Here is an 18,384-nt window from a genome sequence, read left to right as displayed (position 1 = left end):
GGAGAAGGCGGCGGCGGCGGCTGCGGAGAAGGCGGCGGCGGAGAAGAAAGCGGCCGAGACCATGAGCGCGGCGGCCGAGGTGGACGACGACGAGGAGGAGGAGGAGAGCGAGGATGAGAGCGAGATCCTGGAGGAGAGTCCGTGCGGCCGTTGGCAGAAGCGGAGGGAAGAAGTGAGTGAGTGAGTGGATGAGTGCGTAAGCGGATGGGGATCGTAATAATGAATAACCTTCATTTTCGCCCACAAAATGCACAGTCACTACACTTCGCGGTGTACTCTGGGAAGCGCTTGTGGACGTCTCAACGACCCTGATGAGGCGCAGTGTCAAAGGCAGCGATGAGCACTTTGCTGTCGGAGAATCCTCGCGTTCGGCAACGGCGCCTTCTCACGTCAGAAGGACCTCTCAAAGCGCTTCGCAGGATTTGACTGTGAGGCGGAGTGACTGGAGTATTTTGTAGGCAAACGCGGCACCACAACCGCGCGCGGCAGCCCCGGTGTGAGTGACCAATGTTATCTGGCGGACGGTTGGCCAGGACACTGTTTGCCAATAGTGCCGTAGGATCTTTTGACGTCTGTCCGAACAGACGGAGAGACTTCACGTCTCATCCGAAGGACGGGTGGTGGTGGGCTGAGACGTTCCCGCACAAGCACTGCCCTCTGCTCCTTACTTCCCTGCGATTTTATTCAGGGAGAAGGGGGTGGGTGAAGACATGGGTATTTCCAGGCAGGGGGTGAAACCTTGGGCAAGTTTCCTTACTCCACACAGAGCCTAATAATAATCCCTCCAAAAAAAACCAAAAACAATAATAATAAATTGGTCATTTTCAATCTACGACTGTTTGTGGGACATTGCTGTGCGCAATTGGCTGCCGCGTTCGCCCACAAATATACAGTCAATTCACTTTACAGTGTGTTCTGTGAAGCGCTTTGGGACGTCCTCCCGACGTGAAAAGCACTATATCAAATGCAAGGATTATTATTATTATTATGTGTGCGAGGAACCAGTATTTAAATGTGGCTGTTTTGGTCAGCGTCCCTTCATGGTTCTTTGGTGGACGTGGGGTTGAGAAACTATCCTAAATATTAAATTGGGTGTAACTTGTGGCTTCTTCGGAGATTGTCCGCTTCAATTTTTATTGGGAGGGGGTGTGAGACTGACATTTAACAATTAATTGTGACTCAACCTGTGGCTATTTCCCTTTAAATTTGTTCAGGAAGTGGGGGCGGGGGAGGGGGGGCTACGTTTAAGTGAGAAAATTGTGTTTTAACTGGTCGTTACTTCAGTCACGGCTTCTTTAGATTTATTTAGGATAGTGGGATGCAAGTAGGTTTATTTACTGTAAAATTGTTTGTTTCTATTTTTTGAAAAAAATGCATTTCTTTCTGCATTTGTTCAGGGCTTTGGGACGCCTTCCCGACGTGAAAGGCGCTCTATCAATTTAATTCTGTTGTTTTTGTTTCTAAGTATTTCACCATGCTCCACTGTTTCCATTTAATTATATTTAGGGGTGGGAGGTTTCAGAAAGTAAAAATAACTATAAAATAGTGTAAAAGAAAATAAATAAATTGGTCACTTCAACCCATGACTGTTTGTGGGACACTGCTGTGCGCAATTGGCTGCCGAGTTTCGCCCACAAAATGTAGTCAATTCACTTTATAGTATATTTTGTGAAGCGCTTTGAGAAGATGTGATAAGGTGCTATATTAAATGCAAGGATTATTATTAGCTTGGTAAAATTGGACTGACTTGGGGCAGTGATGCATCAGTCGATGCTGTTTCTTCATACAAATATCGTGGGATTCAGTGAAGAGCGTTTATTCACAATAGGAATGCGGTTGTCAACTGGCCGATGCCTTTTCAGTGGTCAATAAATAAAGTAATAATTTGGTCACTCAATCCACAACTGTTTGGGGACACTGCTTTGCGAAGTTGGCTGCTGTGTTTCACCCATTATATGTACAGTCAATTCATTATACAGTATATTCTGTGAAGCACTTTGAGTTTTGAAGACGTGATAAGGTGCTATCTCAAAATGCAAGGATTATTATCAAGCATTACACTGTGCGCTAGGTTTGGCTCATGTTCCTTTCATTTTATTTTGGTTGTGAGAGAACAAAATTAAATTCTGTTTTAACTTATTCATCGATCTGTCATCTCTTGAAATGGTGTATAACGGAGGAAGAAGCATGGCTTTGCAGTGACTCCGGTAGGGAGAAGGAAAAGTTAGCTATCAAATCATGTTTAACTTGTGACAGACGAGGTAGATCTAAAAAAANGTTTGGATAAAGTCTCTTTAATTTTATTTTGGGGTTTTGCAAGGGAAAAAAATGTTTAAAGTGTGGGAGAGTGGGTACAATGCACTCTGTAAAGCTATGAATGCTGTTGATCTATCATATAACTAGAATTTAGTTGGTTAAACTCCTTGGCCTGTTTAGCCTCATATGCTGTTATACGCTCTGGTTTTGTGTGAAAATGCTGTTGTTTGTCACTTTGGCCATGTTTTGAGTCCATGGAAACTCTATCTCTTGTTTACAGCTGTTTCGGTTAATCAGCCAGTCATTTGTCAAAAAGTGCAATATATTGGAAGTATTGCAGACACATTTCAGAAAAGGATTACTTGCACTTGGACTTCATTTGTTTGAGGGTGGGGGAGACGAGAGACAAACTCATAGATAATTGCACCGTCTGAAGTATAAATACAGACAAGTCTACACAAGGCAGTGTTACAATTTGAATTGCCAGACCAACAACATTAATTACAGTATGTTTAACATTTAAACGCTTTGAGGTGTCCTCCTAACCTGAAAGGCACTATAAACAGTAGATGCAAACTGTATTGTAACATTGTCAAAAAATGCACATAAGTCTGATGTTTGTATATGTGGCAGATTTATTTTTGTATAACCTTTTTAGTAGAAGGGGTAGGGTAGTAAGCTTCATTATGTGCAATTTGTGATGGAGCTATGTGAACTGCTGTGTGATTCTGTGGCATAAGAGATATGTGGAAAGGGATGGAAAGATTAAGTGAAAAATAATCCTTGCATTTGATATATCAATTTACATGTTGGGAGGACGTGCTTCAATGCTTCACAGGATTTATTGTAAATTGTAGTCTTGTTTTGTGAAAAAAGAAAGTAATGGAACAGATAGGATCGTGACCTCCTATACTGAAATGTTTGTTTCTTTGTAGGTTTATTTTGTTTTCGAACACGTTTCAAATGAACAGTGGTGCCCTAATTCCATAGATCTTAAAGTGATTTCTTACATTTTCTTTAAAACAATCCAGGGGTCATGCTGTTTTGGTGCTAGGTTCCAGATTGTTTTTAAATTTCCATCTGACAAATCTAATATAATTATGGAAAATTAGATTAGTTCCTGAGTACAATGCATCTTTCTTAAACATAGTACTTGTGGATCATAGATCTTTTGAATGTTAGTAACTGTCTGTTGATCAGGATTAAATACGCCACTTTGCGAAAATCAGGAGCTTGCCTTGACAGAGGGCACATTGATCACCCCTTTCTCTTATGGTTTGAAAGGATTTTTTTACTTGATGTCTTCCCCCAAATATTCTTTGATGTGTAACCAGGAGATTTGTCGATTAAAGTTTAATCAGACTTCTGTTTTTCAAACCACTCTTATTAGTTTGTGTGGGTCGATCTACCATCTCCCATGATTTTCTTTCTCAGCGAAGGAGAAGTCTGATAGGTTCATCCTCGACCAGATTTTCTTTTGTGATTTGTTCTGATAATGCCAGATGTATTTAGTTGTTGAGCGTTTTGTTTCGCAAGTAAAAACTGAATTGTAAATGAATCTGCATCTGGAGACCAGCTGGAAATCTAAACATTTATTCTAATTGATGAAGGTGGAGCAATGACCTTGTCACTGAGCCATTCGACAACCCCCCCATGCAGTGGGCTGAACGCTAAATTCCCTTTATGAGAATTTTGTATTTGATCCAGGCTCATTCTCAATTTACAGTTTCATCATTTCTTATACTTGGGAAATTCTTGCAACACAATGATTATGAATCTAAAGGGAGGACAGGACGTTTGCTCCTGATGATATGGAAGTGTAAAGGGATTGAGTACCTAGTTTTAGCTCCCTTCCTTTTGGTGCTTACTTTTCAATTGCTTCTCAAGATTATCCTTACACTGGGCCTGCATTTTTCCCGATCAAATGTAGTTGCTATAGAAGTTACATCTGTTCCCTTTCCCTCTTGTACACACCACACCGTATGATTGGACATCAAAACACTGTATTTACTACCTAGTTTGATTGGGCCTGGCTAAGCACAACTGTTGTGCGATCAGTATTATCATTCACCATTATCTTTGTGAAAGTGCCTATTCTCTGAATTCTGTAGCTTTGCCTGCTGAACGATGTTCCCCTTTTGGGATCCTTCCTCTTTTTGCACCTCAATGCTCAGTGGATAAATGTACCGCACACTGTGTCTCTCACATTGGCCAAGAAGTTCCCTAATTATCCCCTGGATTTAATTGAATTAGCTGAGGCGAGTGGACATGAGGAAAGGTCACCATGGTGTGTGCTGATATTCCGATACCTATGCTGAAGTGTGAACTTCCTTCTCTTTTCCACCAGACTCAGGTTAACATTTCATCTGAAGGATGATTACACAATTACTGACTATGGTTTTTTTTGGAACCATTTGGACAATACTCCCAATTGGCAATTACTGTTTACACAACGCGAGGAGGATGTGTTACCTATTAGGACCGGTTCTTCCGCAGATTACATAAAACCTTTTCTCATTGCGAACTCCACTCCCTTTTGCCTCCTGGCACAGATTTTTATTTGTATATGACAGGCATGACAAGGCGATGTTGAAAGAGACCTGTAGTGTTAGGTAATTCATCACTCACCTTGTATGGCAGAAATAAATAACTGGGCTATATTGCCAAATTAGTTGTTTTGGTTGCACCTGGATTATTTTATGAAGGTTGTACTGAGATAAAGGGGTAATTGGGCCATTGAGATGTTGAGGAGAGCACTCCTAGAGGGAAGAGCTGATGAGGTGATGAGGTTTGTAACTCGAGTGGGTTGGGAAACAGCTGGAAATGGGATTAGACAAAATGGCTCCACTGGCGTCCCAGCACAGTCACAAGGGGGAAAGAGCTGTGGAATGGGATTTGATTGCTCGGCACCATTACAGACTCTCCACTGCATAAATATCCTTCTCAGCACAGGGCAGTGAAAGTTACACTGGCCTGTTTTGTTGGAGAAAATGCTGTGCAGCGGCTTGAGGGGGAATCTCATCACTATCACTGATGTTTATTATTCTGTTGATTCTACAACAGAGTGTTGTTGAACCATAAAGTTGTTTAATAAAATCTTTACTTTTCTGCAGGCACGACTAGCAGAAACTGAATCAACAGAAACCCCCCCCCACCCCAGCTGAGGGGTAACAGCACCTCATAGGAATGTACAGAAGGGGCAGATTTCACCCCTGCCTTATGGGGAATTAATTGGCTGATCTCAGTTGGAGCAGTGGAGTTCAGCTAATTCAACATTATCCAGGAGTGAAATCTGCCCCTTCTGTACAATTCTGTGAGGTGCTGTTACCCCTTCAGCTGAGGGGGTGGTGGTGGGGGGAATGGGTTCTGTTATTCAGTTTCCGCTTGACATGCCTTATTTAATCAAGTTGAGCAACTCACTGTCAGATGTCTGCTTAATCAATTTGTCCAATGTGTTTTGGTCAGCGTACGTGCTAATATCACATCTTTGTGCACTAATATCTCAAACTACCTGTTTATTGGTTGGCCACACAGCATATAGAGTTTTTTTTTTTGATGAACTAATTACTGACGTGGCAAAAAAAAGCCGTGCCTTGGTCAGGACAAATTGGTACAGACTCCCTTCTAATTCAAGAAAGGTTTTGTGAAATTGCTGAGGATAAGCATTCCAGCAAGACCTTCAACTGCAAAGACTTTAGGTCAAAGCCAAGACATCTTGTATTTTTAGATAAGCTACATTTGTTCTCAACCAGTTACGTTGTATAACAATTACTTTTAAAAGAACTTGCGGGCGGCAGGGAGAGTAAACCCAGAACAGTGTTTTCAGATATACACCAAGCCAGCTGGTACATGGAGGGAATTTCAGGACAGACACCAGGAGGCATTTCGTATTTTTGGTCAACTGGGTGTCTGTCTGACGTGTGGAAATCCAACCAATGCTCCAGAATAACCACACCAGGCGTTGAATTCTACACACAATGTGTATCCCACCTACATATGGCAATGACCACATATCTGGTATGGGTTGTGCACACTCTCCTTGCAGGGACACATCCTGCTAACATAATTCTGGAGAGAAGTAGGCGCAGATTGGCGATAGCAAAGGCTTGTGGACCCAGAGTGTGATTTGGGGTCCCGCTGGAGTCTTAACCAGCTACTACCACATAGCGTGTCATTGAGAGCGCTGTCTGGCAAGCTTCCCACTTCGTGTTCAACTAGGACTAGCCCATTAGGGCTTTGGCTTGCAGGGATAGCAGGGGCTGAGTGGTAAGAATTCCTCCTCCCAGTGACTGGTCTGCTACTCCAAGTCCTGCCAATGAGTCCAATTTGATTCTTACATAATAATAATAATAATCCTTGCGTTTGATATAGCGCTTTTCACGTCTTCTAGACGTCTCAAAGCGCTTCACAGAATAGACTGCAAAGTGAATTGACTATACATTTGTGGGCAAAATACGACAGCCAATTGTGCACAGCAGCGTCCCACAAACAGTCGTGGATTGAAGTGACCAATTTATTATTTTATTTTTTCTTGAGGGATTATTGTCAAGCGTGTGGAGTGAGGAAACTTGCCCAAGGTTTTACCCTGCCGGAATCGAACCCAGGTCTCTCGTTTGCAAAGCGAGTGCTCTAACCACTGAGCTACAGGACTCCACAGCACCCCCCACCCGGCGCATTCTGATGCTAAGCACATTCAACTGGATTTGGACGGCAAAAAAACTATATAAATATACAGTACATTTTATTGTTTCTGTGTTATAATAATCCTTTGACACAGTAGCTTATCGTATCTTCAAGACGTCTCAAGGCGCTTCACGGAACATATTTAAAGAAGATTTGAGATGTGTCATAAGAGCAACCACTTCCCTCCTCTTGCTGTTTAATCTTAGCAGAAATCTTTTCTGTCAGTATTAAAAACAGATGCGTTTTAATCCAAGTACATGGGTATATTGAGACGACATTGAAAAATGTGACTGTGCCTATCAAGGATTCACAGTAAAGCTTTATTAGTGTGTTTTTAACAAACAAAGTCCAGTATTGGAAGGCATTGTTTCCATTCGGGAAGAGTTATTTGGGAGTCGTCTCCTGGGTGGTAGGGAAGTGCATGTGTCCCTCAGTACCTCATGGTGTGAACTTCACTTGCTTAAGAAAAGAGCTGTTCTCTCCTGGGAATGTCAGGAATGCTTTATGTAAAATTGTGAAATCCCATGCATTCCCGACCAGGGATTTGCGTTCCTTTTATGGAATTTGTTTGACTCATCGTCTAAGTGAAGCCTCTAAATCAGTTGCCTGAACATATCCTTTCTAATCCTCCCTCTTTCCTTTTTTTAAAAAAAAGCCAGATTCGTTGAGAAGAATGGGGCCACATGCTTGTGTGAATCATAATCCAAATTAACCCCTTTTTTCATGATTTCACCACAGATTTCTGATTATTACATTTCCATGTAGAGAGGAAGACTCAAGACAATAAACTGAGGTTCCATTTCTTCCAATGCATACTATTTAATAATAATTATGACAATCTTTGCGTTTGATATAGCGCCTTACCAAGTCCTTGAGACGTCTCAAAGTGCTTCATAGAATATAAACTGAATTGACTATATTTTATGGGTGAAATACGGCAGCCAATTGCCCACAGCAGGACATACATTATTAATTTCTTTATACAGAGGGTAAGGGCTGGAACAGGTTACCAGTAAATTACCATTGTGTGTTATAAATAACTAGATTGTACATTTGATATAACACCTTTATTTAACAAGAACATTTCACAGGAAATTGCTGTCAAATGTAGTGAGATAAATTGGTCAAAGGGCTTTCTTCAAATGAACCTCTTTGGTTTTTTTTCTCCTACCCCTCCCCCCTTCCGCATGAATAATAATAATAATCCTTGCATTTGATATAGCGCTTTTCACGTCGGGAGGACGTCCCAAAGCGCTTCACAGAATATACTGTCAAGTGAATTGACTGTATATTTGTGGGCGAACGCGGCAGCCAATTGTGCACAGCAATGTCCCACAAACAGTCGTAGATTGAAAATGACCAATTTATTATTGTTTTTGGTTTTGGAGGGTTATTATTAGGCTCTGTGTGGAGTAAGGAAACTTGCCCGAGGTTTCGCCCTCTGCCTGGAATTGAACTCAGGTCTCTCACTTGCAAAGCGAGTGCTCTAACCACTGAGCTACAGGACTCCACGAATAATGCAACCAAACAAAGAATTTCCTTGTATAGCGTAAAAGTTGCAAGATGAAAAAGATTGTTTCCTTGAGATGGATAGCGAGGCAGTATAATTGCAAGTGTGGTCAATGATAAGCAACACAGTGACCTGATATTTTCTTAAGAATCACAGACATCCTGATATAATAAAACATAATCCTTGCATTTGATATCGCGCTTTTCACGTCTTCTAGACGTCACAGAATGTACTATAAAATGAAAACAAAAACAGAAGTCGCTGGTAATCTGTTTTTGTTTTCAGATCCAGCATCTGCAGTATTTGGTTTGTTTGTACTGTAAGGTGAATTGACCGTATATTTGTGGGCGAAACGCGGCAGCCAATTGCGCACAGCAGTCATAGAATCATAGAATCGTACAGTACAAAAAGAGGCCATTCAGGCCATCGAGTCTGTGCGGCTCAATCCCACTCCCAGCCCTTTCCCCATAACCTGCACACCCGTCCTCCTCAAATACCCGTCCACCGCGTTTTTAAAAGTAGTTATGGAATCGGCCTCCACCGCCCTTTCGGACAATGCGTTCCAGATTCGAACAACTCGCTGCGTGAAAACATTTCTTCTCCCCTCCCCTCGGCTTCTTTTAGAGACTATTTTGAATCTGTGACCTCGAGTCACCGACACACCCACCAGTGGGAATAGTTTGTCTCTTTCTAACCTATCAAATCCCCTCATGATTTTGAAGACCTCTATTAGATCTCCTCGTAACCTTCTCTGCTCCATTGAGAATAATCCTCACCTCTCCAGCCTTTCCTCATCATCACGGTCCCTCATTCCTGGTACCATCCTCGTAAATCTCCTCTGCGCCCATTCCAATGCCTTAACATCCTTCCTACAGTGTGGTCCCAGAACTGGGGCAGTATTCTAACTGAGGCCTAACTAGTGTTTATATCGGTTAATCATAACCTCCTGACTCTTGTACTCTATGCCAGGGGCATAGAGTGTCCCACAAACAGTCGTGCTTTGAAGTTACCAATTTATTATTTTTTTGAGGGATTATTATCAGGCTTATGGAGTAAGGAGTCTTAATGTAAGTTTTGCCCTGCTGGAATCGAACCCAGGTCTCTCGCTTGCAAGGCGAGTGCTCTACAAACCACTGAGATACAGGACTCCACAACTTTTACCACAGCTCCATATCCTTTTCAGTTTTGAAATCACCCCACATTATCAATTCTAAAGGGCATTGGAATGTTTTCAGTCCTATCTGACCTCCAAGTGATTATTGTTGACTGCCAAATAAGACAGAACTGATATCCTTAAAGTTACTGGACTGAAAATTCCCTTTTAAGAAATTAAACCATTGAGAACGATCGTGGTTCAGCGTTGTTTAATGTAACTTGTCTTGAACTGTTTGAATCCAGTATTACCGTAAACTTGACACTTGGTAATCCACTCAGCTCAGCACTCTCACCTCTGGATCAGAGGTTGTTGATTCATGCCCACATTAGGAACATGGAAACAGGAGAAGGGGCCATTCAGCCTCAACAGCCCATTCAACCATTCTATTGGATCACATTGGGTCGTTTTGAGCTGGTAGTGCAGGTTGACATGCCAAAGCGGGTGGTGGTGGGAGGCTTGCTGTCCTTCCGATGAGATGGTCAGTTGAAGCCTTGCTTCCCTGTTTCACTTAACTCTATTCATACCACCCCTGTTGAATCCAAAACCTAGTGCTATATTGCAGTCAATATAAATAATAATAATCCTTGCACTTGATATAGCGCCTTTTCACTTCATTGAAACATCTCAAAGCGCTTCACAGGGCACAGTGTAAAGTGAATTGACTATTTTGTGGGTGAAATGCGACAGTCAATTTGTTGTTGTGTTAACGCAGCACGCACAGCCTTCATCACAACAGCAGCAACTTCAGTTACACCAAACTGTTGTTGAATAATCTCCAAAGCTCATTTTAGCAACTTTTTAATCAAATGTTCAGATTTGCACAGCAAACCTTTTTTTTCAAAAACTGCTGAATTACTGTGAATAGTCGTGGATGAGACCTAACTTTCTTCAGTTGACATCAAGACCGAGGCTCTCCTGATTGGCTGCCGTCAGCGCCTTCACAAATGCAGATCACCCAGAACTCTGCAGCCCGTGTCCTCTCCTGCACCGGCTCTGTAACCATATCAACCCCCATCCACTGGCTTCCCACCACACAGAGGATACAGTTCAAGATCCGCCTGCTTCACGTCCCCCACCTCGCCCGCTCCACCATTGAAGGGCGGGCCTTCAGCCTCTCTGCTCCCACACTCTAGAACTCCATTCCGCAGTCCCTCTGCTTTACCCTCTCCCTTGCCTCCTCCTTTAAGTCCCATCTCAAGACCCTCCTCTTCGACGGTGTTTTTGATCACCCTGCTCCCGCCCTCCCACCCCAATCCCGACTCCCAGCTCGGGTCTGAAACTCTGACTCCAGCGCCTTGGGACGTCCTCCTGACATGGAAGGGGCTATACAAATGTAATTTTGTTGTTGTTGTTGGTGCTTATGAATGTTAATGAATTTTAGTTTGGGAGCTTTTCTCCCCTACAAGAAATAATTTCACTAAAGACTTCAAAATCAGTCTTCAAATTATTGGAGGGGCAAATCAGTCACTCCACTCCTATGAATTCAACAAGCTGCCTTGTATGAGTGGTGCTATATAAATGCAGGTTGTTGTTGTATTAATGGGTAGGGTGATTCGAGCTGAATAAGCAGTGTAAGCTTGCTATAGACTACTATCGATGGTAGTTTCAGCTGGTTAAACTGCAGCAGTACCTCAATGTACACTCTGGGGTTCCCAAGACTTGGCTCTTGCCAATCTGTATCTAATACTCTGGTATTAAGTAAGCAGGGTGCGTGTTCTATTTCAGATACAGGGATATTTCCATTTATAAGTGGCATAAACATGTGGAACTGTCTGGTTTGGATATTCTTGAGCGCGGTAGTGTTTTTCTGCACACCTCAGACACCTGGCTGACCAAAAATCATCACTAATGTTTTTGGTGTCAACCTCTCCCTGGATGAGTAAATGGAAATATTTGAATATGTGAAATAGAAATGTGTATTGAATGTGGAGTTGCCAACAAGGAAAACCTGATTTAAAAAAACAGTTTATTGCCTGTAGATTGAGTTTTATAGTTGCTATTTAACTGATCAATGGTAAGTCTGATTTTGGAGGTTGCACAGCACATTTGTACATTGTGGAGTCCTCTAGCTCAGTGGTTAGAGCACTCACCTCTCAAGCGAGAGGATCTGGATTTGATTCCTGGGCAGGGCAAAATGTTGAGCAAATTTCCTTACTCCACACGCCTAACAGCAACAAATAGGAACCCAATTGCTGGTCGATTGGCAGATCACTTTTCTGGGGGTAATAAGCCCTTCAAAAAATTAATAATAATAATTTGGTCAGTCAATCCACGACTGTTTGTGTGACACTGCTGTGCGCAATTGGCTGCTGTGTTTCGCCCACAAAATATACAGTCAGTTCACTTTACAGTATATTCTGTGACGCGCTTTGAGATGCCTCGAAGATGTGATAAGGCGCTATATCAAATGCAAGGTTTATTATTATTGCAATTTGCTGTGCTCCAAAGTAGTTGGGAGTTGGGTCTCTTCATAATTTCTCCCATAGGAGAAAGAGCAGATTGGATACCCTGCTTTCTCTGGGTAAGCAGAAAAATTACAATGACATTAACACTTCCTGGGAGCAGATTGCCTGCATCACTCCTGGTCAGAGCTGGAAGGATTGCTTTGTAAATTGCTTAGGAAGTTGAAAGCAAAGGTTTTTTAGAAAATAATAAAGTGGAGTCAATTACAGCAGAATGAGGCGATGAATACTCCCGCTTTCCAGAACGCACGGTAATCCATTGACTGCTTTAGCTTCTTGTTCAGCTAAATTTATTGCCGCATAGGTTTCTCGGGAGTGGCATTGGTAACTGGGTCATTGGGTCAGAATGAAGTCAGTGCAGGAATGCAGTCAGGGGATTGCTTGTCAGTGCATGTCTCCCTGTGGGGGAAGGGGAACTGATCATTCAGTGCTGATTTGTACCCTCTGTGAACTGCGGACGTGGTATGTTTGGCATTTCCCTTGCCAGGGGTGGATAGCGGAACAAACCTCCAGTTTTATAGAAAACAAAGCCTGAATTTCAGAGTGTTGAGTAATAACTGACATTTCTAAGAAACAATCTTTCTACAATTCTGAACTGCAACCTTTTTCGAATTTTTTTATTGGGCATTACCAGGCATTGGAAGGTTGTTTAGAATGAAGGTTTGGTTTAAGATCAGCTGTGGGTTTTGGCTGTGCCATTTTTCTGTGCTGTACTCTATATATGGCCATCTCTGGAAAATCCTTTGCCGAAGCAATCTAGATCATAGGTCATGGATATATGATACAGTTCCCATTTCTATATTGTAATAAATTTGAAACCTCGCGGGCGATTTTTCTGTTTTACAGGATTTCCAAAAGTGAGGCACTCCAGATAGTGTGGCCTATGATTGTGTTCTTATTGTATGCGATGATTTCAAAAGCAAAGCCATCAGCTATTAAACATTGCTGCTGACCGTTAAACAACAACAACTTGGATTTATATAGCGCCCTCCACACCAGACGGCGTCTCAGAGCGCTTAATAGTTCTTAATAGTTCTTAAGACGGAGTCCTGTAGCTCAGTGGTTAGAGCACTCGCTTTGCAAGTGAGAGACCTGAGTTCAATCCCAGGCAGGTCAGGGCCAAACCTTGGGCAAGTTTCCTTACTCCACACAGAGCCCAATAATAATCCCTACAAAACAATAATAAATTGGTCGTTTTCAATCTACGACTGTTTGTGGGACATTTCTGTGCGCAATTGGCTGCCGCGTTCGCCCACAAATATACAGTCAATTCACTTTACAGTGTATTCTGTGAAGCGCTTTGGGACGTCCTCCCGACGTGAAAAGCGCTATATCAAATGCAAGGATTATTATTATTAATAATAGTCTGTCAGGTTGATTGCCATGTTTTACAATACCCAATGCTTCGCTGAGTTTCCAGGTTCTGTTAACAGTTTGTCAGTTAGGCTCAGTTGATTGCACTTTAACCTCTGAGTCAGAAGGTTACAGGTTCTGACAGCAACACTGAGGGATTGGTACATTGTGCAAAATGTCAGCATTCAGATGATTTATTAACTAATGTCCATTCAGCTTTGGTAGTTCAGATGGATGTGGAGTCCTGGAGCGTATTGGTTAGAGGACTCAGTTCGGAAGTGAGAAGACCTGGGTTTGATTCCCAGTTAGGATAAAATGTAAAGCATGTTTCCTTACTCCACACGCCTGTTTTCCAAGCAGTAAGTGGGACTTCGATCAATTGGTGGATCGCTTTCTGGGGGATAATAATCCCTTCAAAAAAAATTGAAACAAAATAATAATTTGTTGTGGATTAAACAACTGTGGGCCACTGCAATTGGCTGTTACGTTTTGCCCCCAAAATCACAGTCGGTTCACTTCACAGTATATTCTGTGAAGCGTTTTGAGATGTCTCGAAGACTTGATAAGTAAAGCGCTTTATCAAATGCAAGGATTATTATTATTATGTTAAAGAGGCCATAGAGCTTTTTAGAAGAAGACCTGGGCAGTATTTCTCCATCTTCCAAATTCACCAAAAATAAAATTATTGGTCACTTCACTTTCAGTGCCTTGTTGAAATAAATGCTAACGTTTACAGCACAGATGTTATGGCTCGCTGTGTCTGCTGGTGCAAACTCACCGGAGCCAACTATTATGCCATTCTCCTGTTCTTTCAATGCTATGTCTGATACTGGGGTGAAGGTTGGCACTCGATCAGAGTCTAACCTCTGTAGAGGGTCTGCTGTTTACAAAAGCATTTGCAAATTAGTCCCCATTTTCTGAATGTCTCACATAAAATGAACAAATCGTGCTATACACAAACAAGCCTTGTATGCCTCTTGCTATTACGCTATGTCTACATTTATCTTGGCACTTGATGCAGTTGTTGTTGGCTTTTCCTTTTTTTACCCATTCAGACTGTTTGTTTTTGGAGAGGTGCCCGTGTGGAGGGTAAAAAGGGCATGCAAGAAGGTTTAAGGAAAGTCACATGGGCAGCTCTGACAGAACAAGGACCCTGACTAGACAGCTCAAATGTCTAATTTTCCATGCTTTCCTTTCTGGTACCAGTCGGTGAGCTTTCAGCCCCCATTCTCTGGAACTCTCCCCAATTCCCTCCATTTTGCATCCTCCCTCTCCACTTTCAAACCGATTTAAACACCCAGTTTTTTTTATTGTACCTTTGGTTATCTCCCTTCTCACCTTTCCTTTACTCCCCCCCCCCCCCCCCCCCACCACCCATTCAAGCTCCCATATTCTCTTTCTCTTTGAAACAAGCGCTTAAATAGTGCCTTTCATGTAGAGTAGCGTCCTGGAGTGCTCAAAGCATTTTGAGACGTTTTCCTTTGAAAGGTGCAATCGAAAGTTGCAAGTTGTTGATTATATGTTCTGGACCAATATTTGATCCAGAATTTAGGTGTACAATGTGGATCTTTAGATGTCAGTGTGACTCACTCAGTAGTTCTCTTAACTCTGAGTCAGTAGATTGTGGAATCAAGTCCCACATCTGGGACTTTGAATATGGCATTCCAGTATATCAACAAATGCTACCGACAACATAAGGTGTTATATCTAATGTAAGGATTATTCTAATCTTGATGCATGCATAATTGAAGAGGTTGGGGAGGGAGATTGTAAACACTTGCATGGACTGATTGGGCTGAATGGACTGTTAGAATTATATAGAATCATCATCACTGTGTGTAATTAAGATTGGATCTCAACCAAATATCTCATCAAAGTAATGAAGCAAAGTGCCACTTGGTCCTGTACTTTCCTGTAATAGTTTCATGTTTGAGAATTGTTCAGACCCATAGTTAACAATTTCCAATTGTAGTTTGTATACTCTTGTAATAATACCAGCAAAATGTTGAGTCCTAAAGCTAAGTGGTTAGAGCAGTCGCCTCGCAAGCAAGATGACATGGGTTCGATTCCCGGGCAGGGCAAAACTTTGGGCAAGTTTCCCTACTCCGAAAGCCTCTGTTCACCTTGCAGTAAGTAGGAACCTGGTTGTTAGTTGATTGGTGAATCACTTTTACGGGGGTAAAAATTCCCTTTTTAAAAAAAATTGGTCACTCAATCTACGACTGTTTGTGGGCAGAGCAATTGGCTGCTGTGTTTTGCCCACAAAATATGAAGTCAATTAACTTTACAGTATATTCTATGAAGTGCTTTGAGATATCTTGAATAGGTGATAAGGCACAATATCAAATGCAAGGATTATTATATAAAAATAATCCTTGCATTTGATATAACGTCTATTATGTTGAGACGTCTCAAAGTGCTTCACAAGATATACTGTAAAGTGGATTGATTTATGTTTTGTGGTCGAACTGCAGCAACCAGTTTGCATGCAGCAGTGACCCACAGCTAGCCATGGAATGAGTGACCAATTTTATTTGTGACATTTGATGGCCCTTTTTTAATCGTATCATTTTTTTAATAAAGCAATATTTTTGATAAAATTCATTTGATTAATTTCCGAGTCAAAATATTAACCGATATAAAGGAATCTTTAAAATCCATAAAGAGAATCGATACGGAACCAACTTCACATCCAACATTTGATCCTTCAAAATCATCTGAATTTGTTTTACAATACCATCTTCAGTTTCATTCATGAGCAATAAACAACTGATTTAGAAATGGATAGCCCAGGAGGAGCCATATTGCATCGGAATAATTGAGACGACTTTATCACATAACTTCCTGGGATTCGGAGGGGTTGGGCTTCATGGCGAATAAACATTACCACTGATTATTTGGGCTAAGTGGCTGTTTCTATATTGGGAGTGTTGTATGCAATCGTTGAGTAAATTAACCCAGATGTGTCCCATTAGATCTAAGGTATTGCCCAGTGAATAGAGCACTTATCTTGAAGTGTTGTTGGCAAATATGCTGATGCTTGTTATTTACAGATCTAGGACTGCTTTTGTGGAATGTATTGGAACTTAAAAGTAACCCACTATGCAGCAGAAGTTTGTAAAGTGGGCCACAGAATATCTGCTGATGTTTGCTTGGTGGTTGGGACCTTTGGAAATGTTAGAACTTGATTGCATTCTGGGTCTGGCACAGAATGAATAATAATTACCAGATTAAAGGTAATTACCCAAAGAACAGAGGGAAAAGTTGAGAGAATTCCAGTTATTTGGATGTGAAACCTAGAACTGTAATTGAGGCAGAATCCGTATTAGCTTTCAAAAGGTGAATAACTGAAAGAGAGATATTCAGAGGGGTACGTGAAAGCAAGGGAATGGGCATAAATAATCCTTACATTTGGTATAGTGCCTTATCACGTTGTCAAGATGTCTCAAAGCATTTTCACTGTAAAGTGGTAACTGTGTTTTGTGGGTGGCAGCCAATTTGCTCAGAGTAGTGTCCTACAAACAGCTATGTCCTGTAGCTCAGTGGTTAGAGCACTCGCTTTGCAAGTGAGAGACCTGAGTTCAATTCCAGGCAGAGGGCGAAACCTTGGGCAAGTTTCCTTACTCCACACAGAGCCTAATAATAATCCTCCAAAACCAAAAACAATAATAAATTGGTCATTTTCAATCTACGACTGTTTGTGGGACATTGCTGTGCGCAATTGGCTGCCGCGTTCGCCCACAAATATACAGTCAATTCACTTTACAGTGTGTTCTGTGAAGCACTTTGGGATGTCTAGAAGACATGAAAAGCGCTATATCAAATGCAAGGATTATTATTATTTTGGAGCCCTGTATCATTGATTAAAGCACTCACCTCTCAAGTGAAGTGACCTCGGCAATCTATGACTGTTTGTGGAACATTGCTGTGCGCAATTGGCTACTGCGTTTCGCCCACAAAATGTACAGTCAATTCACGTTACAGTATTTTCTGTGAAGCACTTCGAGATATTTCAGAAGACATGACAAGACACTATCAAATGCAAGGATTATTATTATGGATTGAGTGACCAATTTTATTTGGATGTGGATTAATGTATGTGATTCCGCAAACATGATCTTGTATCAGATAATTCATTCAAAATGATGAGCACTGGCGTTTCATTGCGTTCTTTTATCTTCCCTTCCCAGAGGCAACTGGGAAGTATTGCAGTAGAACAGGGTTTATTGGTGCATCATTTTTGCCACATTGGCCTCTGAAGTGGTAGTTGGATGTGGGACCTGTGAGATGGTGGAAAAAATGATGTGTGGTTTGTTAGTGTCTTCATTGCCTCAGGCGCTCGCTGTAGCGACCTCCCGGATTTTTCAGTGAACCTATGCGGAACCTATATTTAGAACTTTCCTCTGGCTTCTGACCATCTTCACTTTCTTCCATCTCTGCAACATCGCCATCCTTTACCATTCTTTACTCTTTCTCCCCTTTGCTGCATTCAGAACTGCAGCTTATACAGAGATCCTCTTATGTCCGGTTATGCACATGTTTGCTTATCTGCAATGGGGAATAGTCCCAATTAGATTCGTAGAAACCTAGGAACAGGAGTAAGCCATTTAGCCCCTCGAGCCTGTCTCATCATTTTAAAAGATCATGGCTGATCTGTACCTCAAGTCTAATTACCTGCCTTTGCCCTGCATCCCTTAATACCCTGACCTAACATAGTCTTGAAGGTGTAAATGGATCTAGCTTCCACATCCTTTTGGGGTAGAGAGTTCCAGATTTCCACTACCCCTTGTGTGGAAAAATTGCCTCTTAATTTAGCTCCTAAATGGCCTTGCTCTAATTTTAAGATTATGCTCCTTGTTCTGGATTCCCCAGCAGAGGAATATTGTATATAAAGGGAGAGGTAAACATTTTTTACACAAGATTTTAAAAAAACTGTGGATAAAAATATATATCTGCGTTTAAAA

General features: G+C 41.7%; 1 protein-coding gene across 2 annotated transcripts in view; it reads left to right on the top strand.

Annotated features, from left to right (window-relative positions):
• The window catches only part of nrbp1 (nuclear receptor binding protein 1), a 57,329-nt gene continuing 38,945 nt past the window's right edge, over nt 1–18,384 (top strand). For both annotated transcript variants that reach the window (XM_007908558.2, XM_042333460.1), the window contains exon 1: nt 1–172. In XM_007908558.2, the coding sequence (XP_007906749.2) occupies nt 62–172 (111 nt within the window). In that variant the 5' untranslated portion in view covers nt 1–61. The remainder of the gene's footprint in view (nt 173–18,384) is intronic.

Source organism: Callorhinchus milii, unplaced genomic scaffold (genome assembly GCF_018977255.1).
Source record: "Callorhinchus milii isolate IMCB2004 unplaced genomic scaffold, IMCB_Cmil_1.0 Scaffold3, whole genome shotgun sequence".
In the NCBI taxonomy this organism is placed as follows: Eukaryota; Metazoa; Chordata; class Chondrichthyes; order Chimaeriformes; family Callorhinchidae; genus Callorhinchus; species Callorhinchus milii.
Note: the sequence above shows the minus strand (reverse complement) of the source record. Positions and strands in the feature narration are given on the sequence as shown.